At 39.5% G+C, this 26,804-nt stretch overlaps 1 protein-coding gene, 1 long non-coding RNA gene and 1 pseudogene across 4 annotated transcripts in view; 1 reads left to right on the forward strand and 2 right to left on the reverse strand.

Annotated features, from left to right (window-relative positions):
• PAIP1 (poly(A) binding protein interacting protein 1) overlaps positions 1–16,235 on the reverse strand; it is a 43,022-nt gene extending 26,787 nt beyond the window's left edge. Inside the window, exons 1-4 of one of the 3 annotated variants that reach the window (XM_058308717.2) lie at positions 15,949–16,235; positions 14,488–14,657; positions 6,174–6,359; positions 144–256 (exon numbers count right to left, since the gene is read on the reverse strand). In XM_058308717.2, coding sequence (XP_058164700.1) covers positions 144–256; positions 6,174–6,359; positions 14,488–14,586 — 398 coding nt within the window. In that variant the 5' untranslated portion in view covers positions 14,587–14,657; positions 15,949–16,235. Of the gene's footprint in view, positions 1–143; positions 257–6,173; positions 6,360–14,487; positions 14,658–15,234; positions 15,751–15,948 lie in introns of those variants that run through there. The other 2 variants (XM_004472914.5, XM_004472912.5) reach the window with 2 other exon arrangements.
• On the reverse strand, positions 1,007–1,728 carry LOC101440536 (coiled-coil domain-containing protein 25 pseudogene; annotated as a pseudogene).
• On the forward strand, positions 15,974–16,451 carry LOC131280649 (uncharacterized). The gene is made up of 2 exons (XR_009188347.1): positions 15,974–16,089; positions 16,298–16,451. It is a non-coding gene; the product is annotated as an uncharacterized lncRNA (long non-coding RNA).
• The last annotated feature ends 10,353 nt before the right edge of the window (positions 16,452–26,804 follow it).

The raw sequence follows: 26,804 nt of genomic DNA on the forward strand, positions 1-26,804 counted from the left end.
ACTTTTAATATTATACAAATAACAATAATCCACCGTATCTCTCCCTAGCATTTCCTATAATGTACTATTTTTAGAAAAGAGAAATAGCCAAATTCTAGCAGGTTTAGAAATAATTTTCTTATATTTCATATACTCACACTGACCTCTGAAGTAACAACTGGCGGAAGTTGCCACTCTGTGGGCTAATTGTCAGATGATGAGACAGGTAATTACACAGGCGAGCTCCCATGTAAGAAAAATTTGGAATAGATGTGGCCTTTCAAAAAGAAAAGTAGCTTTGTAAATCACAGACAAACCAAGTCATTTGTGCAAACACTTAACAGCAACATTCTCTACAAGGGAAAACATTTCTGCTTCCCAAACTGATGATATTTTAAAGTCTATTTGTTAGGCATAATATGGAAATATAAATTTAATCTCCCTCCCAACCTTAAGCCAAGACCATGGTAAGTACAAAGAAATACGTTTAAGGCAAATTGTTTCCTCATTCACCTGAGGTTACCAGAATGCAAATGATGCCTGTTTATGCTAACCCATTTTTGCACCAAGTATGTACGTGTACCCATTTGCACAGTGATAATTATGACTGAGAAAGTGGTGTTCCTCAGGAGCAGGAAGGCACAGCAGTCTAGAACAAGATTCCTAGGCGCCTTGCTTTGTGACCTTGGGGGTCACTAAACCTCCCAGAGCCTCATTTTCTTACTTTCTTTTTACAACAATGGAGAAGATATTTTAAGAATATGAAAAGCTTTTCAAGACATCTCTTTTTAGAGAAAGATCACAATAAAAGAAATACTTTTCAGAGTTAGTTCTTTCTAAAGCTTATCTCAAGAACAAGGGCAACAACCATCTTTCATGAGGTACCAAGAGATGTTCTGGCAAAAGTATTTCACTTCCTAAAGTTATGTGCTGCTTTCAAGTCCAATTATAATATATATAATCAGTTTCTCTGTCAGAAAAAAAAAGGAGACTTAAAAAAAAATCTCCAAAATTAATATTTGTGTAGAACAAAGGTAGAATTTTGGTTGGTTACTTTTTGTAATCCAGAACATAGCTGAAATCAAAACATCTGCAAGTGTCCCTAAATTCACATCTTTAAAAGGTCCTTTTCATCATTCACATGAGTTCATCTAAATCATTGCCATCCTGATATGAATACATATTCTCAACTTTCATTAATGATGAATAACTCCTAAGTTCATCATGTCTCTCTTCTTCATTTCATCTTTTTCTCTCCTTTTCAGTTCCTGAATTTGCACTTTATTTTGCCCATTCCTTTCTTCAGGGTCTCTGCATTCTTTCTCATCTGCCAAGACAGGGCACTGCTCCATTTTGTTCTTTTCTAATTGATTCAGTATCTCATTCACTTTCTTCTCCACTGTCACAATTGTAATATCCTTTTGCCTGTGAAAGCCTGTTTGTCCCACATCCATGTCAACTGTTTTTTTCAGGTTAGACCATGGTGTATATACCGCATTAATGTTGTTCATCTTGCAGCCTTGAACACCACTGGCTTTCACAAAATGTGCACAGTCCATCAGCACTGCCTTTGGAATGTCTTTTATCTTCTCCCCCTTATGTAATCAAAGGTGTACATGAGCCAAGAGTTTATCCACATGATATCTTCAGGCCAGCCATACTTCATTAGATCTTCATTTTCATATTTATACTTTCCCATATAGTGTAAACAGATGAATTAACACTGCTGCTGGTAAAGTAGATCATCATGATCCCTGAAGCAGAGCAGTGACTCCAGCACAGAGTTGCAGCCAGCCTCATTTTCTTGATACCTAAAGAGGTGACTACTGGTACCTGACACAAGCAACTAACAGTTAACTTTTTGGAGAAAAGAGGAAATCAAAATAGATAACCTATTTAAAAAAATAAGACAAAGAAAATACTACACATCAACGACTGAGTGATATACCCAAATACCCAAAGCAGTATTCAGAAAGGTTAAGCTTTCATTGAGGTTTCTTTTTTTGTTTTTGTTTTGTTTTTTTAAGGAGATACCAGGAATTGAACCTAAGACCTCATATATGCAAAGCAGGTACTCAACCACTGAGCTACACCCACTCTTGTTTTTTTTTCTTTTTTTTAAATTGAGTTCTTAAAGAAAAATAGTAGGGAACAGTAGGAAAAATTACTTGATGATAGGTAAGAAATTCACATTAGTAGGTTAAGGGACTTGGCCAAGGTCAAGTGTACTTAACCACAGAGTCAAAATTTAACAAATGGCCTAGTGCTCCTCCTACCTTAGCTTGTTCCATTTACTAGCTGTGGTGACCTTATACAAGTTACTTAACCAACCACTCTGAGCCGCAGTTTCCTGGCATATAAAAAAAATTGGGATTGGGAAGCTGATGTGGCTCAACCAATTGGGCACCTGCCTACCACATGGGAGGTCCGGGGTTCGGGTCCTGGTGCCTCCTAAAGAGCAGATGGCCACATTTGCCGCAACGAGAGCTAGACACCGCCCTCACAGCAAGGAGCTTGGCGCCAGCCCTGCAGCAACAAGTCAGCAGAGGCCATAGCCTGTGGGGAGAGGAAATGGCTCAGGCTGTTGGGCACTTCCCTGCCACGTGGGAAGTCCCAGGTTCAGTTCCTATGCCTCCTGGAGAAGGTGAGCAAACAATGAGCAGATGGATGAGAGAACAAAGGGTGGGAGGTAATAAATAAAGCAAATAAATCAATCTTAAAAAAAAAATCAGGATAACTAATATTTCCTGACTACTGAGAATTAAATGAGTTAACCACATGTCAAGTGTTGAGCATAGTTTGGAATGTTATAAGAACGTTTTCTAATTATTTCCTTGCTCAAATGGGATCATTTCTTATCAAGAGAGAAAACACTGGTTTCTTCTGACATCATATATGTTTAGCTAGTACCACAAGGCTTGAAATTTAAAAATTCTATTTTCCCATTACTGGCATTGCCTGTTTTCCTTTAGTTTACTTTAAAAATTATCACACACATGGTTTAAAGACTTCAGAAGTTCCATGAAGCTTGTTATTAAACAGTTTCTTACTTCCCTATTTACCCCCACCCCGTTTTATTCTCACAGGCAACCAGGCTGAATTCTTCCAGCTAAAAAGGTTTTTAATCTCTATATCTCCATGCTACGTGATTTTTCAGGCTAGACAGAATTTCTTATTCATTCCCCACCATGGAAGATGAGCACTTAGCTTTTGACCTGCTTCACCCATCCCATTCTACAGATTTCTCATTCCCTCCATCTACCAATATCATTATACCACAATTTTATTAGGTTTGTGTTTCCATTTAGAAATGAACTGTGTAATATATTTTCTTTCTTGCACAACTTTTTCCATAGACTTTCACTTTTTACTTTTTATTTATTCGTAAGCTCTCTAGCCTGTAAATTTCTTCTCAATGCCTTGAAACATAGCAAGTGTACTCATCTTACCAAGGAAAGCTCTCCTGAAGCCTTATGACCTATTCCTGTCAAGCCTGGTTGCTCTAGGACTGCTATGAGACTACTGTCTTTGGATCTCCTTACAGTGTCATCTGGATGATTCACTTAGCCTTTCCTGAAGAATTCCCCAGGTTATGGTTCACATGCCGTCACCATTGGTTTTATTCCTCTTTTTGGTGGGTTACCTACTTTAAACCCTTCTTGATAAGGGTTACAATGCCTGAATATCTTTATTTCACCTGTATGATTGGATATAGAGTTCTTGGTCATAAGTAATTTCCTTTCATAATACTGAAGGTACTGTTCTGTCAGTATTTGCTGAGAAGGCTAATGTCATTTTGATTCTTGACTCTTCCTACAAATCCTATTTTTTCCTTTCTAGGTACCTGCAGGATCGCTGTTATTCTTGGTGTGGGTCTCTTTTCTTCTATTTTGATGAACACTCAGTTGGCTCTTTAAATCCAGAGTCTGATGTCCTTTGGTTCTTGAGTTACTTGATTTCTTCTTCTCCCTTTTTATATCCTCCCTCTCTGAGCTAATTTAAATGTTGGGCTAATAATCTAACTTTCCCTTGTTATACATTTCTACTTTTTGCCATTTCTACTTTCTGAAAGAATAATCCCTCAACCAGTCTCTCTCTTGGTGGTTTCAATTCTGCTATCATCTCTAGTTTCCAAGAATGTTTTGTTGTGCATACTTAAAAAAAAAGTATCCATTCTGATTTCATCGTGGTCTATGGATTACTAATAATTCCCCTGCTCCCTACATAGTAATACTTGTCTTCAAGTTGCTTTATTCCTTTTTTGTTTTCCATATTTGACACTTTCCTTAAATGTCTGATTCTTCACTCAAAAGTAGAACATTAAAAATTCTATTACAGGTATGGACCCATGAGTGTGGGGACCATTAACTGTGAGGCTTTATTATAGGGTAGTCTGATTAGGCCATTTCCTTGAAGAGCCCCAGATGTCAATAACTTGACAGGTTGTCTTCTCTCTTTGTCAGTGAGGCTCCAGAAAAAAATTCGCTATCTCAGAGCTGTCAGAACCAAAAGCCACATGGGGAGGGAAGGCTAAGGATCTGCATATTTCATATATAAACTGTCGCTTAAATTCTCTTTTCACTATACGACTTCAATGCTCAATTGGGCCTAACCCAAAGGGACTCTATAAGTTAAATAAAACTTCAAACTGGCTACTCAGCACAAAGGATTAAGTGGGTATAATTTTTGAAAACTTCAAGCAATCTTTTTATCCTTATGCAATCCTTATTCTAGAGCCTTTTGGAGATTCTGCATTATAAATCAGGGTGATTGTCAGTTTTCCCCACTCCTACCTTGGAATTATTTTTTTTTTAATCTGCCTAGTCAGTTGCCACACATTCACCTGGTTCCTAGTCTCCTAACCTAGAATGTACATCTCCTTTCTTCTTCTCTGTCCTCGTCAGTCTCCACTTTTTAAAATCTGCTCTTTCACTGTGGTGCTTGGAGGACAGCTCAAAGTTCAATGTGTATGCATAATCTTTTACCACAGATTCTCTTTCTTTTGTTAGTGACTGTAACTAAGTTTCCATAAATTCCCTCAATAAATTTAAAGGATATTGGTGAATCGGACCACAAAATGTGAAAAGTTTAAATGATACTGAGTACATACTGCAGAATTGGCTTTGAGACAAACACAGAAATAGTTGCAGTTTGTCAGTTTATACCCTTTCCACCTTTCCACCTAGCACTTTAGAGCTATAATCATGCAGCCTATCAAAGAGCCAAGACCAAATAAACCAGAAACCAGAAAAACAATAAGAAATAAGTACAATTCTTTCATTTTCTTATCTTATATTCCTTTTCAATCCACTGAGAGGCAGAAAGCAGGATAAACAAAACAGTCATATCTTCCTAAAATCTCAGATACTTCCTGAAACCTGAGAGTTGGCAAGATAATCTTGGAGTCTGGTAACAATTCAAAACAACTTAGAAAAGAAGACAAATGAAACACTGAGTAGGATAAAATTGTCAACTTGCTATCACAATCATCCTTCCATATATTCCAAATTTGAAGCTCTGTTTTAGCAATGACTTAAAGAACAGTTTATATTTCTACTTATCCCCTTCTCTACTTGTACACAGTTTCCCATTAGAACATTTTGTCTTCAAAATCTAGTGTTGACTACTGTACTTTTCCCTTAAAATGGGATCAAAACACAACTTTTAACCATGCAGAAACACATGACACCGATATTATACATTTAGGCTCTCTAAGATTAAGACATTAATCCTTGAAAATTTTAAAGGAAAGGACAAGTATAAATGTTAAGAAGACAATCTATGAGCCAAGAAAAGTTCTCCCATGATTCTTTTCTCCCCTATTCCAATAACACTACATAATTCAACATCTAAGAGAAAGAATTGCATGGTCTTTTTAATGTTTTGTTTATTTCAGAACCTACAGAACAGAGCCCATTAAAAAAAAAAAAAAGAGGCAAGGTGTAATGCTTATGTAGCTTTCCTCGCGAATGCCCAAAGCTCATGTCTAATAGCCTGCATAGAACGCTGGCTGTGTAGTAAATTTGCAATCCAGGCTGGCTTCCTAATTTCAGGAATTTTATACAAGAGACTTCCTATGAAACAAAGAGTTAACAAGTATGGTGCAGTCTCTCCCTCAAAGAGGAGGAATAGCCACCATCCTTGGGATTCAAGGAAGCTATTCAAAGATTGTCAAATATTATCAACCAACCAACCTGTTGATAGATGAGTTCCACAAGCTCTTGCAAAGCATCATCTGTTGTAACCCAGCCATTCAGGGTATCTGCAAATTGTTCAATTTCAGTTTCAAAACTGCCAGGTTGCTCTGTAAGATGATTCAAAAAGTCCTGAACATATTCTGACAGAGTGGGATAATCCTCACAACCATCCTCATAGGATTCCTGTAGAGTGAAAATTTAAAACAAGGAGGGGGATTACAATACATGCAACTGGCTAAAACTAACATGAGGTACCTCTCTTAAACTGGGATGCCTCTAGTACAAATGCTATTTATTTTAAAGGATCCTTTGCATAATTTTATTAAAGAAAATAACCAATTTTAACTTAAGTCCACAGAGCTATCCTTCTTCCTTGCCTAATAGTCAAAGTTTTGTAATATGACAAAAGGGCTCTATTTAGTCAGGTAGGGAAGGATCTTCTCATCCCTGGCAGATGTACAAGATGGCTGAAATATTAATTTTAAACCAATTTTTCACTACAATACGAATATCAAAACACAGAGTCTTATGTATTTATGGATGAAATAAGGCCTAGGATTTGCTTTAAAAATGGGAAGGGAGAGGCAGGACCAAGAATACAAGAATGACAACATGTGACTAACTTAAGGCCATAAGGATTCATTATACCATTCTCAATATTCTTATAGATGTTTGATCTATAAGGTCAAAAAAGAAAACCCAGTAAGGTCTTTCATCTTTATGTTAATCCTCAAAGACAGGGAAAGCATGCAGCTGCTCAAATTTTCACATTTTACTGTAGTAGGAGACTTTTTGGCTATTATTATCTAGGTTTCTAACCAACCTTAATAGTAGTAGTAATTTCCAGCTAATGTTCCCACCACTGTCACCTTTGGTAATTTCCACCCTTTTAATTAATGGCAGGAGGCTGAGCAGGGCAAGTTTTGCAAAGGTATGTGACTAGAATAACAACTTTTTATACTCTCAATGCTTGGATTACCATCCAAAGCATTTTAAAGTTTACTTACAGTTATGATTTAATAACTACATTGCTTGATGAAACATACCCTTCTTCAAAAGGAGTCATATGGGAAACAATATGAAAGAATTAAACTACAGTACAAAAGCATTTTAATGAAGGGGGTGAGTTCTAAAGTCAGTGAGTACACAAAGGAAAAAGAAAAACTATATATGGTAAAAAAATATCCTTAGAAAAATTCCATGTTGGAAATAGCACACAATCTTAATAAAAAGATAACAGCTATTACCCATTATTGGTGTTGACTACTAATCTGTCAGCTGACCAACATTTAGAAGCCATGTTACACGATTTTAAGTATTTTTAGGCTCTAAGTGAAATTTAACATGAAAAATTGTATATACTATGAGAGGCACTTGGGGAAATAAGACCAGGTGCAGTACTAACAGATTCATGGGCCCAAATCATGCTCAAATAGTGTGCTTAGCATTGATTTGCAGGTAGACTTTCACACATTAAATTTTTGCGTGTTTATACAGTTAAAAACACAAATTAAATGATTCTGTTGTAAAATGAAGGCATTAAAAAAATTATGTTTATGATTAATGAATGTAGATTTCATCAACATTATCAGCAGTGTGACTCGGAGTGCGTTAACCCCTGTGCCTCAGTTTCCTCACTTGTAAAATGGGGATAATAGTGCCTACCTCAGAGGATTCCAAGGACTAAATGAGTTAATGTTTATAAAGCCCCTCAAGCTGTGACTGGCAGAGAGTAAACCACTAAGTGTTCAACAAATTTCATATTTAAATTTCTAGAATACTAAAATGTATTCAAAATGAAACAGCCAAGTACATATGAAGAGGTTAGAGTGTTAAAAGGAACCAAAAGGTAAAATGATAAAGTATTCTTCTTAGCAATTAGGATGGCACTCTAATTAATAAGCCAATAGCCACCAATTGCCTATATAATATGTGATAAGACACTGTGAGGGCTTTGCACGCATAATCTCATTTAAACCTTAAAAAGTCTGAAGATTACTATCCACCCTGCAGAGAAGAAACAACTAGTCAGTGATTAAGTCATTTTAGTTATGCATTCAAAACTATCTGAGAGAAGCAGAAGTGGCTCAAGTGATCCGGCTTCCACCTCCCATATGGAAGGTCCTGAGTTTGATTCCTGGTGCCTCCTGGAGAAGGCGAGCTGGCGCGGTGAGCTGACACAATAAGATGACACAAGATGATGCAACAAAAGAGACACAAAGAGGAGAGGCACAAAAAACCAGGGAGCTGAGGTGGCTCAGGTGATTGAATGCCTCTCTTTCACATGGGAGGTCCCAGGTTCAGTTCCTGGTGCCTCCTAAAGAGATGAGCAGACACAGAGAGCACACGGCAACTGAAAAACAATGGCGGGGGGGAGGTATAAGTAAATAAAATAAAATCTTTAAATTAAAAAAAAATTTGTTTGAGCACTGAGGGCCTACTAGGTGCCAAAGACTATTCTAGGTGCTGGGGATACAGTTGTTCCAGGTACATCTGCCATGAAAAAAGCAAAGTTCTCCTGTCATGGAGCTTAGAAAGACACAGTGATGCTGAAATATACTACTTCAAAAAAATGAACAAAGTAAGTCAGGGAAGGATTCTGAAGATTTAATATCTAAACTGAGACAGATGGAGGGGGGAAAAAAAGATCCAGCCATAAAATTATCTGAAAAAAGAATATTCTATGCAGTGGGCATAAGAAGCATAGAAGCATACAGGCCTCAAGGAGTTGGGCTATTATCCTGATACTTTGAAAAAGAGAGAAGACCTGATATGGCCAATACATAAAAACTGAGAATACGGTGGTAGCTAAGGAGGTCAGTGAGACAGATGGAGCAGATTGGGTAGGGCTGAGGCTACACTAAAATGACTGGCTTTAAGGCCAGGTTTTGGCAAGGACTTTGTACCAGCTTAAATAATTTGCCTGTGGTCCCAAAGCTAGTTATAATACAAGAATGCAGCACAGGACAAGTGTGTGCTTTTAACCTTTATACTATACTCCTAGTAACTAAAAAAAGCTTAAAACCCAACTTAGACATATGTGCAAGGATGTTCATTGCCAATAACAAGGAAGTGCTTAAATACATTATAATATATTCATATAAAACAGTATAACCATTTAACATTATATATGTCAATACAGAAAAATCTCCAAAATAGTGCCTTAAGTGAAAACAGGAAGAATCACATTTTAGTACAACCTGCTTTAAAAAAAAAAAAAATTTACTTGTATAGGTAGATAAAGTTTCTGAAAGTTAGATAAGAGACAACAGCGGTTACCTTTGGGAGAGTGAAGAAACATTCATATTATAAATATTGACCTGCTACTGGAAACTGTGAAAGCAGTTGAGCATAACAAATGCAACAATAAAAATATACTTAATGTTAACCACGTAATGTGTGAATTTTCAATTAAAACAGTAGTTTAATTTTTTATAATACAATTTAGAGTTTTACAGACTTGTAGGATCCTATTAGTGTTAATGATAATGAAAAATAGGACGTCAACAGGTCCCATTTAAAAGTATGAACTTCCTGTTTCTATGAAGTGTCATTTTCATTGTGATGAAAATGCAGTTTCAAAAACTGATTTCCAGTCTTTTTCTTTCTTTTAAAACCAGAAGAACTCTTGTTTTAAAAAAATATGAAGTCTGATAAGAGGAAAGCAGAGTGCTCTGTAGCAGAACAAGAGATCTAAGAGCCTGCCATTTTAAGCAAAAAGAGTATTCTGAACAGATAAGCACTCTAATGTATTTAAATCAAAACTTGTTGGCTCTTTAGTAACTAGGTATTATAAAGTACAAATTTCTTCCGTATTCTATGTGGAGTCAAACACCTTCCAAGCTGAGAAGTTGTCAAGTTTTATTTGTTTTTCTTAGAAAGAATTCTGTGGCAGAGAGATTGGATAGGACATGGATTAGAAAATGTACTTTTTATTCTAGTTACTTTGTAAACATTGTTAAGAAATAAGAAGTTAATCCATGGTAGTAAATAGTCAAGACTATTTTAGCTAAATGGATAGCAATGGGGCAAGGGTGTGGAGGAGAGAGGTGAGTCCATATACTGCAAGTTTTTTTGTTTTTTTTTTTGTTTTTGTCTGAAAATGTCATTTTTATTTAAGCACAAAAATTGTGACATAACATATACATTTGCACATGCGGGAGAAGGGGGAGATAGCAGAAAGTTTACAAGGGCCTGGCCTCTGCCATCATTCAGTGGCTCTGGGGCTGAGTGGGCTGGCAGCCTGTGGGCAGCCTTATGGTGGGCCCCAGGTCCCACAGGCAGGCTGGCCAGTTTTGGGGAAGTCCTCTCAGTCTACACACCACTCTGACAGGGTGCAGGTTCTAACTGTGGACTCCTGGATGCCCATCACAGTGACAACCTCCTAGGGAATCCCCAGGACAAGTTATACCACAAGTTTTTAACCTGAGTAGTTAGTTAGAAGGAACATAAGAAGAGGTTTGCAGAAATTAAATTGTTTCATATTTGAGTTTAAATGTGAGATTCTCATGAAGAGGCCAAACAAACAGAAACCCAAGCCTGAAGTTTAGAGGAAAAATTAGATTTGAAAGATATTAGCATATAGGTTATGGCCAGATTTAGGGGAGAGGCAGATCACCAAGGGAGGTACTAAAATGGAAAGAAGATAGAATCTCTGGGATTGCAGTGTCAGTAGAGAAAGAATGATGAACAAGTTGGTAGGATGTAGAAAGAGTACTTGCAAAGGAAAGGGTAAATAAGAAAAGGTACCAATAATATCAAATGCTATAGAATAACTCATTAGGTTAAAATCTGAAATAAAATGATGGTCACAGAGTTTTGAGAGTGAAGGAGAAACTATGAAGAGAGAGGAAAAAAATTAAAACAAATCCAGTATCATATATTTTTAGTTTTTATAAAAAGAGAAACTTTTGAAAGACTAAGAAGGTACCCCTGGCACTTAGCACAGTATCTGGAATATTGGTCCTCTGAATCATACTTGTTAAACTGAACAAACCACCCTGTGGTTAATAGTCTACTAAGATAAGAGTTAAGAGAACAATAGATTTAAAAATCAGAACATCGGTACTATTGCAAAAATAGTATCAATATAATTGAAGGAATCAGGTTGCAAAGGCTGAATAGTCAATGGGAGGTAAAATAGTACAAGGAGTGAATAATTTTACATTTTGGAAAATGTCACCACTGAAAAGCAGAAGAAAAACTGGCAGTAAATTGAAAGGAAATGCTCTTAGAAAAAAGGTGGTTTGTTTTACAACTTTTGTGTCTTAAATGCTTTAAAAATTCCCATGTGGAATTTCTGGCTCTGGTAAGTGAACTGTGATTAAATATTCAAGATGTAATAGTTTGTCTGAGAAGAGGCAGGCCAGGAATAAACGGATACAGCAACTCACTAGCAAGAAGGCATGGAATATATGAAATTCCAGTACTAGTTTTAGAGGAAAGACTGAAGATAAAAGGGGATGGGAGCTTTGGAAGGGTTAAGAAAGCAAAGCAAAGACTGTCTTATAGGCAGTTAGAAAAAGAATGCTTTCCTCAGAGCAGACCTAGCTTCAGGATATCAAGCAATAGGTTTTAAGTGTAGAACAAAAGCAGATTCAAAGAACTGCTGGAAACCTGACACCACTAGAATACAGGCTCCTTTAGGACAGTAATTTTTCATTTCGTTTGCTGCCCCAGGAGTTTGTGCTCACCTATGGTCGATGAGTGAGTATAGCTGACGATGAGTGAGTATAGCTGACCGTGGATTATGGTTACTTTAAGGAAAAGTTTCCCTCACAAGATTTTATCCTAAGAATAAGCAGAAAAACAAGGATTCTGTTGTTCTGTGTCTAAGTGAATTGAGAAATACTCAGCCTTGACCAAGGATAAAAATTAGGGTAAATTAGTAAAACTACAGAACATAACAGAGCAGGGATAGCAAGCTTGGAATGCCTTTAGAATTTAGGTGGGTTACAAATGAATGAAGTCAGGGAGCAAATTAGAGCTCACATGCTCCATCTTTAGCCTCTGTTCAGCTCCAACCAATTTCTGATCTACCAAAATGCCAGTCCAGTAGGGCTAGATAGTATGATTTCAAGAAAAATTAGAAAATTCAGATTTGTAATATCTAATTTAAATGTTGGTAACTAACTTAAAAAACCTTTTCTTTTTTTAAACATTAAGGAGTAGAGACAACTCACCTGCAGGCCTTATGTGAGTCATGGGCTTCAATTTTGCATTGTTATAGTAAATTAAGTTTAGGAGTTATCTATTAAAGAACAGCAAGGAATGACTGGAAGATGACTGTGTCTCAAAAGAAGTGGACTAACATGATTCAGTACAGGAGTCACTTGAAAAATAGTCGGTACAGGACTGTGAAAAAAATTTCATGCTCTCCACCATAAATCCATCAACAGGGAGAGAAATAAATGAGGAAATGCTTGTGGACGTTAGAAGGCCAAGCATTCTTAAAAGTTTATTCAACTACTCACAGCTCTGTGGCTTCTTTTCCTTTCTGAGCCAAACAAAAGTTTTTGGCAAGAGCCCAAGGTGCTCTCATTTCTACTTTATGTGATAGATAACTCCTTCCACCAAAAATCAATTGCTCTTCCTGCTATGTCTATAATTTCCTTTTCCAACCCCAAGGCGTTTTCCTATGCAGTCTAAAATGCATGGAATTTCTAAAATAGAGTATAGCCTTACCCTACTTTTTTCTATCAAGTATGGAAGGAGAGCCAAAGAATTTAACAAAATGGTTTGCCAATACTAGTCAACAGAGAAATACAAATTAAAATCTGAAATTAGATACTAGATACCTACCAGAATTGTTAAACTTAAAAAAGAAACAAACAAAACACAGAAAACACCAAGTACTAAAAAGGAAGCAGAGAACTAGAAATCATTACACACTACCGGTGTACACTGGAACAATCTCTTTGGAAAACTACTTGGCAGTCTCCGCTAAAGCTAAACATATGGCTACCCTATGTCCCTGAAATTGCACTGCTAGGAATATACCAAACCAAAATAAGGGCATATGGTATATATTCACCAAGACATGGACACAGACATAGCAGCACTATTCACAGTAGTCCCAAAGTAAAAACTACCCAAATAGTCACCAACATGTTTATCAATGTATCAACGGATAGTTTGTAGTATGTTTGCCCAATGGAATACGATGAAAATAAACTGTACTCTCTATAATATACTACCTTGAAATACTGTACTATGAGAATAAACTACCTCCAGTTACATGCTACAACATGGGTTAATATCATTGCTGAATGAAAGTGAGAAAACTAATCTATTAAAACAAAATTGCTGTTACTCTCGGTGACTGGTAGTGATTAGAAGGGGAAGCGGGGTGGGACGGGGGTGTTGCGGATGCTGATATTCTATTTCTTGATTTGGATGTTGGTTACCTGAGTGTTCACTTTCAACTATATCCTTATGTATACTCTTTTATAAGTTATACTTCAGTAAAATAAAGGAAACATGGAAGATAGGACTCATTTTAAGTATTATCAATCATTTCTTTAATCTAGTAGCATGGTTCCTGATCCTGCTCTCTTCAATTCCTATGCATTTACTCATCTTGGTTTATCTAGCATGACAAATTCCTGTCTACCTGTCCCAACTGTGCTTTGTGCTTTCTTCTGCTATTTAAGAAAAGTTTGGCCAATTCTAGAAATTCTCATATTACTGATAAAGATGAATCTGAAAGTTTAAAAATTCTTTTCTCCTATTTAAACACTTTATCAACCTCCCATGACATTCCTACATACAGTTGGTGTCTAAGGCTAGAAACAGTTTTATTTCAACATAATGCAATAATGATCACTAGAAACAAAAATGGAGATCTATACTTCTCAGTATTCAACTCCTAATTAGTTGACAGCAAAACCACTGCTTATCTTTAAGCCATCAGTGAATATTCGGTTTTCTTGCTAAAATCAAATTAAAAATCAATTTTGCCAGTCTACCACTCCACAGATGGTCCATAAAATTTGGTAAAAGATTTAAGCTTTATGGATTAAAGACAGCCTTGACAACATCATGTTTATTTTCCTATTGATACTCTGTAGGTTCTGGGAATATAGCACTAAACTAAGTACAAAAATTCCTACTTTCAAGTTACATTCCTATACCTTGAAAATAATTACTACAAAATATATTCTTGTCACTTATTTCCTCATGAGTTCAATGAGTTGATAATAAAATGATTTTGTGTGTAGGACAAAAAGCACTAGAATACTACGGCTAATAACTCATAATTACATTATTCCGGTAATATCATCCCAGAATTGTATTAAGAAGGTGTACTTACTGTATAATTAGAAGAATAACCTGATGGATAAAATTCGGGGGCATTCACAGACAGCTTAGACATTAATACTGGAGCCACAACCACCTGGGGTTTAGCCATTGCTGAGTCCGAGTTCTGCTGTGGGATTTTATCCTGTGAACTAGGCGGAGCTCTCAGGGGCCTCGTTTGTTCTGAGAAAGAAAAAAGGGGGTTAGGTTCGTTCATTCCTTTGTGTAATAATTTACTATATACTGAAAAGCTATCCGAGTGAGGCTTGGTTTTAGAAGCAAAACAAGAAACCATTACGAAATTTAAGGTCATCGTCAGGAAAGTACAAAGAGCCTGCGAAGAGGAACAATAGATTTGCTTTAGCTCGTTTTTAAACATACCTGCCTCCCAAATGGGTGCTCACGAGGCTTCCCCCGCCCCCCTCCTTTTTAAAAGAGTCGGTTAAAAAGAGGCAGTTGCTCCGGCTGGAGTACCCCTTTAGAGTGCTGGGGAAGGGGAGGCGATTTTCACTTCTCCCCAGGACAGTAGAACTCGGACCCCGCGCACCCGGCCCCTCCCCCAGCGGGGCGCACAAAGGATTCCAGCAGCCACCTTCCAAACCCGGTTCCGCGCCGGCCCCCACCCCGGAACAGCCGGGCCCCCGGGGAATGCCTTCGCGGAATTGTGAAGAGGGAGCAGAAAGCGCGCCTAGCTTCGGGCGCGCGCGGAGGGCCGTGGGGAGGCGTTGGCCCGGGAGGGTCCCAAGAGCTGCTCATGTACCTGGGAGAGCCCCGGGCCGGGGAGGCCGCTGGGGGCCGGCGGGGACCTCGCACTGGGCCCCTGGCGGCGGGGCCGTTCGGGGCTGGCGCAGCGGCGGCGGCTGCAGGTAGCCCGGGGCTTTGGGCTGTGGCGGCGGCGGGTGCCGCTGCCGCTCAGCAGGCCCCGCTCCGTTCGGAAAACCGCCGCCCTCAGGCCCGCCCCCTCCGCGGCCCAGGCCCCGGCTCCGACCAGCACCTGGGGCCCGATCGAAACCGTCCGACATGCTCCTCCTCCGGGAGCCGCTGCCGCTGCGCTCGGGAGCGGGCGAGGGGGTAGGTGCCGCGGGCCGGCTCGTCGCTGTGCCTCACTCGGGCCTCATGGAGGAGGACGGCGGTGGGCTCCGGCTCCGGTCCCCCGCGCTTCGGCAGAGAGGATGGCTGCCTGAGCACCCGCCCCCCCACGCCTACCCAGCGTTTTCCGATTTTCTCCCCAAACCCGGCACTCGCGCCCTCGGCGCGGCTGGGGCAAAGGCGGGTCACAGCGGCCCCCCGCGGCCCGGAGGCCCGGGGCGCGCCCGGCGTGACTCCCCCGGTTCGCGGCCCGCCCGCAGCCGCGGCCCGCTAGGCCTCCCGGCCAGCGGCGTGTCGGAGTCGAAATGGCCCTTTCGGCAGCGGGGGCCGAGCGAGGACATCTCGGTTCCCCGGAGCCGGGCTGAGAGTAGAGGGGACCACGTACCCCTGGCAGGGCCGACCTGGTCGATGGTTCTCTGGAGAGAAGGCGAGAATGACGGTTGATGCCACGAAAATAAAAATACGGGGGGAGGGGGCGTGGACCCGGCGCCGGAGTTCGCGGACGCGCACCTCCGTGGGCGCGCAGGTGTGTTCAATGACCGGTCCCCGGCCGAGACGCGACGGCTGGGAGGGAAGGGGGCTTTGGAAGAGGTTCTGCCTCCAGCTTCGTTAGCAGGAGAGGACAGGTCCAAAATACGACACCCCGCCCCCTTAAATTCACAAGTGGGTATGTACCACTGTAGAGCAAACCTGTAACCAAACTTGAATCTCTTCCGTTTTCTCTTCCCCTCCAGAAATTTTAAAACGGACTACCTTTCAATGTTACTGTCGCCTCGTTTTCCTCTTCACATCAGTGCTGCCCAATAGAAACATGATATGAGCCACAAATGAAAGCTACGGATCTAGTTTTAAATTTTCTAGAAGCCACATTAAACAAGTAAAAAGAAACACGTGAAATTGATTTCTAATACTATTTTTTACTTGACACAATATATACAAAATACTATTTTATTTCTTTATTTTGAAGTATGGGTGCTTTATAGGGATTGAACAAGGGACCTCGTGTGTGGGAAGCTAGCCCTCAACCGGTTGAACCACATCTGCTCCCCAAAATATTATTTCAATACGCCATTAATATAAAAAGAGTAGTGAGATACTTTAATTTTTGTTGTAATTGAAATCAAATGTTTATTTTACACTTGCAGCCCTTCTAAATTCAAACCAGCTACATTTCAAGACCTCAGTAGCTACATGTGGCTAGTGGCTAACAAATTGTTATGTATAAAATAGTTTGTTAGGCAGGAGGGTGCTAAAGCCAAACTAAGGATTACTATAAGTAATGAAAAGAAAAGAAAAACATATTACTTTTTGTGTTAGTCAGCCAAAGGGGTGCTGATGCAAAATACCAGAAATCGGTTGGTTTTTATAAAGGGTATTTATTTGGGGTAGTTGCTTACATACCAGGCCATAAAGCATGTTACTTCCCTCACCAAAGTCTATTTGGAGCAAGATGGCTACGGACATCTGTGAGGCTTCAGGCTTCCTGGGTATCTACATTCCTGGAGCTTGCTTTTCTCTGGGTTCAAGGTTCCGTTCTTCCTGGGGCTGGCTTCTCTCTCCTCTGTGAGCTTACTTCCTGGGACTCCAGGTTAAGTTTTCAGCATCAAACTCCAACTTCAAAACTCCAACATCAGAAGCCCTTAATTTTTCTTTGCTATGCCTTTTATCACTGTGTCCACGCCCACCAAGGAGTCGACCCTAATCATAACTCAATCATGCCCAGATACAGATCAGATTACAAGCTTAATCCAATTTTTCTTTTTGGAATTCATCAATAATATTAAACTGCTACACTTTTCTTTACTGTTGGAGGGAACCAATTCCACAAAAGCTGGTCTTGTATTTTGATCTTCAGCTGTAACACTCATTACAGGAAGGAAGGATTCATAAGGAAGATAAATAGGAGGACTTGAAATAATGTCTTTCAATCTTTTCATCTTGAGAGGCATTTCAATTAGAGAAAAAAAAACTTGTTAACCACTTTTTCTTCCTGCTAATAATGAAAGAAGTCTTCACCTAAGTGAATGAGAAAATAGCTTTAATGAGGACAACCATGAATAAATTTATGCTGTTGATATTTGGCAAAAATAAGGAAGCCAGCAGGAAATATGGTTCCTTGGTGTAGGGAAAGCATGCAGGATTCAAAGTCTGAATTGCATCCCAAGCTTGACCATTACTGATTGTGTGACCTTGGGTGAGAGATTTAGCATCTCAGAGCCTCAGCTTCCTCATTTATAAAATGACTATCTTGTAGAACTGAGCAAATATTCTAAATAAATCCTAAAGAGACAAGATTACAATTTAAAAATTACATGAGGTAGTGCTCAGAGCTCTTTAAAATCTATTGTTTTATGTAGGCAGTCACTTCTTGCTTGGGCTAAGAGTGAGGTGGAGTTATGCTAGATGCTCCACTGAAGGAAGCCCTGATCCTGTACTATGCTAAGTGAAGGAAAAAAAAAACCCTGTAGAGATTATATTCTTATTCTACTCATGTAACATTCTTTTTTAAAAAAAGATATTTAGATTACATAAATGAATAAATGATACATACAAAATGTAAGGGAATCCGCTATATTTTTATGTAACATTTATGTAATCTAGATATCTTTTTTAAAAGAAATAAAAATATATTATTTTAAAAATGTAGAGAATTCCCATATACCCCACTCCTTACCCCTCTCACCTTTCTGACATTAACAACATCCTTCATTTGTTACAATTGATGAACACATATTGGAGCATTGCCACTAAGTGTGGATTATAGCTTATTATAATTTATAGTCTCTCCTGCACTATTTTGTAAGTTATCATAAGATATATAATGGACTGTTTCTGTCATTGCAACGTCATTCAGGACAATTCCAATGTCCTGAAAATGCCCTCCTATTACACCTATTTTTCCCTTTTCCCTCCCCTCTGAATCTCCAGTGGCCACTGCCTCCATATCAATGATAAAAATTCTTCCATTGCTAGAATCACAATAAGTCCATATGGAATAGCAGTAAGTCTACTCTAGTCCATTGTTCATTCGCCAATCATGAGGATTCTGGAATGTAATACCCACTCCACCTCTAATGAGAGGGGACAATCTTGCTTGCTGTTGTAGACTTTGTTCCTTGGATGGTCATTGCCCATCATTATCTCCTTGTTAGTTGTCCTAGGTGAGTCCAGTGAACTGGAGAGTAGATTCAGGGCCCAGCTGGCACAGGGAAAGCCCAAAGATTTAAGTCTCTTAGATGTAAACCTATCAACTCTAGTATTAACTATAGGTTCAAATAGAAGGATCAGAAGAGCCATGTGTAGGGAAGCCACAACTGTCTCCTGAGCCCTCAGGAGCCCGCTATTTGAGGCAATATTTACTGTGGCAGTCAATGAGATCATGCTGAGATGTGCATAAATGTAACCTCTGGAATAACCTCCCTATTCACTTTGAAATCTCTTAGCCATATAAACTCATTTGTCTTTATCCTTTCCCCCTTTGGTCAAGGTCTTTTCCCAGTTGCATTGCTGGTTGGTTCTTGGTAGTAGTTTCCTGGTGCAAGGGAGGGCCCTGGGAGTCATGTCCCATGCTGGGGGGAAGGTAATGCATTTATATACTGAGTTTGGCTTAGAGATCACATTTGATCAGGCTCTCAGGAGGTAACTCTTAGGCAACCTATAATACTAGCCTAAGTTTCAATTTCCAAAAGAAAAGGTTCATAACTACAGTCATCAATATCAAAGGGCTGAAAATGGTCTATCCTCCTTCACTAGTAACTGCACTTATACTCGGGGGATTCTTGCTATTCCATTAGAGAATGTGGCAGAACTCCCCAGGATTGGAATTGGATATTCTTTTGGTTATTGTGCATATCTCCACTCACTGTAACAATGCCCTATGAATGCTTGAATTCTGTAACATTCTTGAAATGATAAAATTATAAAGATGGTAAACAGATTAATGGTTGCCAAGGGTTTGGGAGAGGATGGGATAGAGAGGGAAGTAGGTATGGGTATAAAAGTAGAGCATGAGGAATCCTAAAGAGAACACAAGCAGACACAGAAGAACACACAATGAATGGACACAGAGAGCAGACATCAAGGACAAAATAACGAGGGGAGGGGTAGAAATAAATCTTTTTAAAAAATACTGAATACACACAAATGAGTGCATATAAAACTAAGGTTGGTGGGTTGTACTCATGCCAATTTCCTGGTTGTGGTATTGTATTCTAGTTAAAGAAGAGGATGCCATTGGGGGGCACCTAGGTGAATGGGATACACCATCTCTCTATGCTATTTTTTAGAACCACATTTGAATTTATAGTAATCTATAAGACTTTTTAAAATGCAAAATATATAAAAATCGTATTCCATATTATTCCATCAATGCCAACTTTTCCCTAGCTAATTCAGCTCACTGCTTCCTGCCCAAATCATTACAAACACGTATCATTATAAATTAGTGGGGAATCATTAAGAGAGAGAATTAGCTTATGTGTTTGAGTTAATGGGTCTCATCTGTGTAAATCATCTTCCTTTCATAATCTCTTGGGCCCACTATAAAATGTAGCTGCAAACAATCAGCGCTTGAGACTTCCATCTGGATTGGGGCCCCAATCCGTTTTATATTCAGGGAGAGCCAGGGATGCTACCTGGAATTTTAAGTGTCCTGCCCAATATATGGTGCACTTAATTGCTTTATGTTCTTTTAGATGGGCTGTAAGCTCTGTGAAAGTAAGGATCTGTTCATTCACGGTATATTTTTTGAGTGCCTACTATGTGTCAGACACTATTGTAGGTGGTGAGGATGTATGGGAGTGTGAGATTAGTAGACATGAGATATATGAGACAGAAGCAGGAAGACTTGTTTGATGACTGTTTCAGAAATTCCAGTGAAATATGATGATGACTACTAAGGTGGTTGTGGGAATGAATAGAGGAGCCTAATTCAAGAGATGTTTAGGAATAAATTGGCAGAGTATATGTGAATAATTAATGAGAGGTGGAGAAAAGGATGACTCCTCGGATTCTGGCTTAGGCACCTGAGTCTGTAAGAGTAGATATCCCAGAGGGGAGAAGGTTCAGGAAAAGAAGGAAGTCTTACTAATTTCATCTCAGATATATCAGCTGGCACATGAAGCATGAAAGTGAAATTGTTCAGTGGACAGTTGGGTTTATAGCATTGGAGCTGGAAGTGATGTTGGCTGGACACAGATTTGATAGCTGAAGCCATAGGAAGAAATGTTACTTAGGAAAAGAATAGAGGCAGAAGAGAAAAGAGGAACACCAAATTTTTTTATTTTTTATTTTTATTTTTTGTCTTTATTTATTTTTTAATGTTACATTAAAAAAAATATGAGGTCCCCATATACCCTCCACCCCCCTCACCCCACTCCTCCCCCCATAACAACAACCTCCTCAATCATCATGAGACATTATTTGCATTTGGTGAATACATCTCTGCGCACTGCTGCACCTCATGGTCAATGGTCCACATCATAGCCCACACTCTCCCACGTTCCACCCAGTGGGCCATGGGAGGACATACAATGTCCGGTAACTGTTTCTGCAGCACCACCTAGGACAACTCCAAGTCCCAAAAACGCCCCCACATTACATCCCTTCCTCCCACTCCCTACCCCCAGCAGCCACCATGGCCACTTTCTCCACACCAATGCCACATTTTCTTCAATTACTAATCACAATAGTTCATGAATAGAATATCAGTAAGTCCACTCCAATCCATACTCTATTCCTCCATCCTGTGGACCTTAGAATGGTTGTGTCCTCTCCACATCTATATCAAGAGCGGGGCTTAGAGTTCACATTGATGCTGGATGCAATTCTCCTGATTTCAGTTGTAGGCACTCTTGACTCCCCTGTGTGGTAGTTGACCCTCCTCACTTCCACGTTAGATGAGTGGGGTAAGTCCAATAAACCAGAGTGCAGGAGTTGCAAGTCTTTTGAGGCTCAGGGCCTGGCTATCACATGGTCAGTCCAGAGATTCAGGGCCCCTGGGTGTACATTAAACCCCAGCACCAACTACAGTTCCGGTAAAAGTAACAGGAGAGACTCGTGGACAAAGATCACATCTAAGTCCAGCTCCATCACACAGAAAAACCAACTCCAAAGTAGTGCCAACTGAGATGGCACTGAACTCCATCTGCCATGACCATAGGACCTGTGGGTCTCTGTAGCCCTCAGAAGAACCAATACCCGGGATTGTATCTACTTTATCTGTCTCTGGGACTCTGCTGAGGTGTGCATAAGGGCAACCCCTCTGATAACCTCCCGGCTCTTTTTGGAGACTCATAGCCATATAAAGTCCTTTGTCCTTTCCATTTCCCCCTTTATTCAGGTCAAAAAGCATTTTTAACTCCTGGTATTATATGTAGACTGAGATATTCTGCTGGTCAAAGTTGACCCTTTTATTCAAGGTCATTTTCTAGTTACATCATCAGCTGGTACTTGGTAGTAATGAACACCAAATTTAATGGCTGGGTTTAATAAGAAGAATCTGTGAAGAAGATTGAGGTGCTACAGTCAAAGATGGAAGGAAAACTGAGAGAAGCCTACAGAGAAGAGAAGGTTAAAGAAGGTGAGCCCAAAAGTGTCAAATATTCCCCAGATGTCAAATAAAAGTATTTAGAAGAGTCCATGAAGAGGTGCCTTGTGCATGGTCTTGAGATGGAGACAGCTCATTAAACAACTGATAAAGCAAGAACCTCTTAGAACCCAGTAATCTTATGATTATAATTTGGCTATCTAACAACAATTAAAATAGTTAATATTTAACACTTACTATGTTCCACGTAAATATTTTATTTATCTTATTTAATTTTCAAAACAACCCTATGAAGAAGGTACTGTTATTTACCCCACTTTACAGATAAAATATACTGAGGTTCAAAGAGAGGCCTAAGAAAAATTGATGCAGTAAAGGGCCAGAGGAAGTGGCAGGTCCCAGATTTGGGGTATAGGTGGTAGGAATAAGTTTGGAGGGCAGAAGAGGTATTTTACTAAGAAACAGAAGTGGATGCAGATAATTCACAGGAGGAGGAAGGGTTCCTGGAAACTTAACGCTGTCTCTAAGTTCTCTGTAAAGAAGGAGGAAATATCTTTACTGAGGGTGAGGGTAAGAGAGATAGAAGAAGGAGCTTGAGGAAAGTGGTAAAGGTTACAAAAGCTGCTCTGAGGAAGATGGATGGGGATAGTGCAGTTCGTAGAAAACTCCTGGGTGATACTTCTATCCAATTGAGGTTGAAGACCAGGGATTTTAGGGAAAACACTCTGAACAGAGTGTAGGAATTGAGAATCCTGTTAGTGATAGTGTATTTTCATTATGCAGTTAAGGCAGGAGGATAAAGGCAGAAGGGGCTGAAGGTCTCATTCACGCTAGATAAAGGGTTGAAGACAGAAGATGGGTGATAGAGTGCAAGGAAATAAGGAAATTAAGAGACAGAAATGGGGAGTGGAAGTAGTTCAGTGGTTGTGTACCTGCTTCCCATGTATGAGGTTGCAGGTTCAATCCCCAGTACCTCGTTAAAAAAAAAAAGAGAAATAAGGGAGTAAGTTGGAAGGATGAAGGATAGTATGCAGTGGTTAGAGCATGTGATATAGGAGTAGATTTTAGAGGTAGCTTTTCACAACATGCAAATTCTACTGATTGCACAATTTAGCTAATTGAACTGAAGTGCTCGCTGACTTAATCAGATCATGCACAGAGTCCAAATTTGGAATACAAAAGACAATTAGGGGTGTCAATGTTTAACGTATAAATGTCAAGTAAGTGGTCTTTTGCTACTGACATTTTTGATTCCCAAATTTGCTGGCTCAGTTTGTTCACTGTACATTTTGTTAGCACTTGGTCAAAAGCCAATATCTTCCTTTCCATTTCAACTCCTTCAGGACACTCATAAGGTTTTTCTTCCTTTTAACAAATATTTTTTGAATGCCTAATAAAGCCAGTCTTTCTGTCAGGTATCAATGACGTATCAGTGACAAAATAGTTGTCCTCAAGATACTTATACTCAAGTGTAGGAATAAAAAAATAGGCTATAATATTAATATAGAATGATAAATACTATAATTATGTTAAACACTCGGTCCATTGAGAGGGTAGCTAACTCATTTGGTGGTCAGGAAACGCTTCAGCAAGGAAGTCTCCTCTTAACTGAAATGAAGGCTTAGTAGGTATTTTCCAGGTAAATGAATGGGGAGAGGTAGGTAGGAGGATGCTTGATGTTTACAGAGGCATCTCTCTCTTTCTGAAGTGTTTCTGTTTCCATGCTTCTCTTCGAACCTCCATTCCCACAGAAGAGTTATCTTAGAATCCCTTCCTAAAGGATAGTCTTCCCCATCAGAAATCACTGAACTTCAAACCAGAAGATTTGTATTTAAGTTTCAGCTCTATCTCATTAGAGAGAATTTAGATGTGTCAGTTAACCTTAAGCCAGTTACTCATCTTAAAACAGGAATAGCAATACCTACCTCAGAGTCAATTAAATGGCCAAACAAGCTGATAATACATGTCAACGTAAGGTGTTAATTGTAAAATATTATACAGATGTTAGCTATTCTTACTGTCCTAAGGTGGCAAAACTTATGTTTTTTATATTCTTAAACCCATAATGGAGATTAAGAAACAAACAATCCCTAATTATCACTATGATAGTACTTTTCAGGTCGCCAAGGTTAAGCATTGAAATTTATTGTTCCCTGAAGCTGCTTAAAACCTTGAGTTAATGCCATAAATTGCATATTTGTCCTCTTTTCAAAAGCCACCACAGAGGGGGTGTGGCATGGCTTCTCTTTGGATAAGAACACCAACAGAAAGGGAATTTGCTAATTAGCAGGTCAAATAAATATTTGAAACACTGACCAAAGGTGAGGTTGGGAGGTAGGAGGTAAAAACCATTATATTTGCTTCCTCTACAGCAGAAAAGCCCCACTGATGAGAAATCATTTCATTGAATTTTTTGTTCTTTGGGCAAGCTCATTTGACAGACATATGCTATAGGGAAAGAGTATTAAGGAATGCTTCTAATTAGTTGAATTTTTGTTACTTTAGCCATAGATTGTGGGAGTATAGGGACTTTGTCTCAGTATAGTTACAATAATTAAATTTTTTAAAAAGTTTATTCAGAAAAAAATTTTAAATGCACTTAATTTGAAAGAAATTTATATACTAACATATAAACCCACCAACTAGATTCAACCACTAATAATTTACTATACCTGCTCAGACTTTTTAAAATAGATTTATTTCACTTATTTCTCCCTTTCTTTGTTGTTTTGCTATCTTCTCTCTGTGTCTATTCATTGTGTGCTCTCTGACTGCTCATCTTCTTTTTAGGAGGCATGAGGAACTGAACCCGGGACCTCCCATGTGGGAGGGAGCTTGAGCCACCTCGGCTCCCTGCTTGTTGTATCTCTCATTCTGTTTCCTTGTTGTGTTTCCCCAATGCATCATCTCCTTGAGTCATCTTGTTGCATGAGCTGGCCACATCTGCCCATCATGTCAGCTCAGTGTCTTGTTTCTCTTCTTTAGGAAGTACTGGGAACCAAAACCAGTCCCTCCCATTTGGTAGGCAGGCACCCAACTGCTTGAGCCACATCTACTTCATAGATTTTTTTTTTAATTAAACATTTTATTTTGAGATAATTGTAGACTCACATGTACTTGTAAGAAAGAATTCAGAGGGGAGCTGATGTAACTCAAGTGGTTGAGTGCCTGCTTCCCACATAGGAGGCCCTGGATTCAATCTCTGATTCTTCCTAAAAAACCAAAAACCAAAAACTAAAAAACCAACTTGGGGGAGCTGATGTAGCTCAGTGGTTGAGTGCCAGCTTCCCACATACGAAGTTCTGGGTCCCCAGCCTTGGTACCTCAAAAAAAAAAAAAAAAAAAAAAAGAATTCAGAGTGTATCCCTTACCTTTTACCCAGTTTCTCCCAGTGGTGGCATGTTGCAAAACTAAGGTACAATGTCACACAAGAATTTTTTTTAAAGATATTTTATTTATTATTTATTTCTCTCCATCCCCTTACTGTTTATACTTGCTGTGCCTGTTCATCTTACTTGTCTCTTTAGGAGGCACCAGGAATTGAATCCAGGACTTCCAATATGGGAGGGAGGTACCTAATCACTTGAGCCACCTCTGTTCCCTGATTTGTATGTCTCTCATTATGTTTTTCTTCTTGTGTCCCTCGTTGTGTCATCTTGTTGCATCAGCTTGCCGTGCCTGCCCATAGTGTCAGCTCACTGTCTTCTTTGGAAGGCACTGGGAACCAAACCAGGGACCTTCCATGTGGTAGGAGGGAGCTCAAATGCGCTTGAGCCACATCTGCTTCCCACTCAAGAATATTAATGTTGATATAGTCAGGATGCAGAAGAAAAGAACATTTCCATCACCACACACATCCCTCATGTTGTCCTTTTAAAGCCACATCTACTTTTCTCTCACTCCCAGTCCCTCCATAGCCCTTGGCAATCACTAATCTTTCTCCATTTCTATAATTTTATTATTTCAAGAATGTTGTGCACTGGAAAAGAGATACTGACCAAAAGGGGAAAAGGTAAAGACAAATGAGTTTATATGGCTACGAGACTCCAAGGCAAGTCAGGAGGTCATTCTGGAGGTCATACTTATGAATGTCTCAGCAGGATCTCATTGACTGCCAAAAATATTGCTGCAAATAGACGAGACATCCAGACACTATAGGCAAGACAGACAGCTCAAGAGTTTGGTGCCCTGCCAGTGGAGGCAACTTGGGAATTTATGGTCCCTAGAGTAACAGAGTTGGATTCAGTTGTGGTTTCCCTACTGGTGGCTCTTCTGCCCCTCTATTTGAACTATAATTAGTGCTAGAGTTGATAGGTATATGTCCAAGACACTTAAATCTTTGGGCTGTCCATGTGCCAGCTGGCCCTGAATCTCATCAGAGTTGCAACATCTACTCTCCAGTTCACTGGACTCACCCAGGACAACTAACAAGGTGATGCTGATGGACAACCATCCCAAGGAACAGAGAGAGTGCAACTTCAAGCAAGATCGTCCCATCCATCTGCCCCATGGGATCTAAGGCCCCTCTAAGTTAGAGGTGGAATGGGCATCACCATCCCAGAGTCCTCAGGATTGGGGAATGAACAATGGACTAGAGTAGATTATTATTATTCTATGTAGACTTACTGTGATTCTAACAGTAGAAGAATATTTGTCATTGATGTGGAGGCTATGGCTACTTGAGGTTCTGAAGG

This window comes from Dasypus novemcinctus, chromosome 2, assembly GCF_030445035.2.
Source record: "Dasypus novemcinctus isolate mDasNov1 chromosome 2, mDasNov1.1.hap2, whole genome shotgun sequence".
Classification (NCBI taxonomy): domain Eukaryota; kingdom Metazoa; phylum Chordata; class Mammalia; order Cingulata; family Dasypodidae; genus Dasypus; species Dasypus novemcinctus.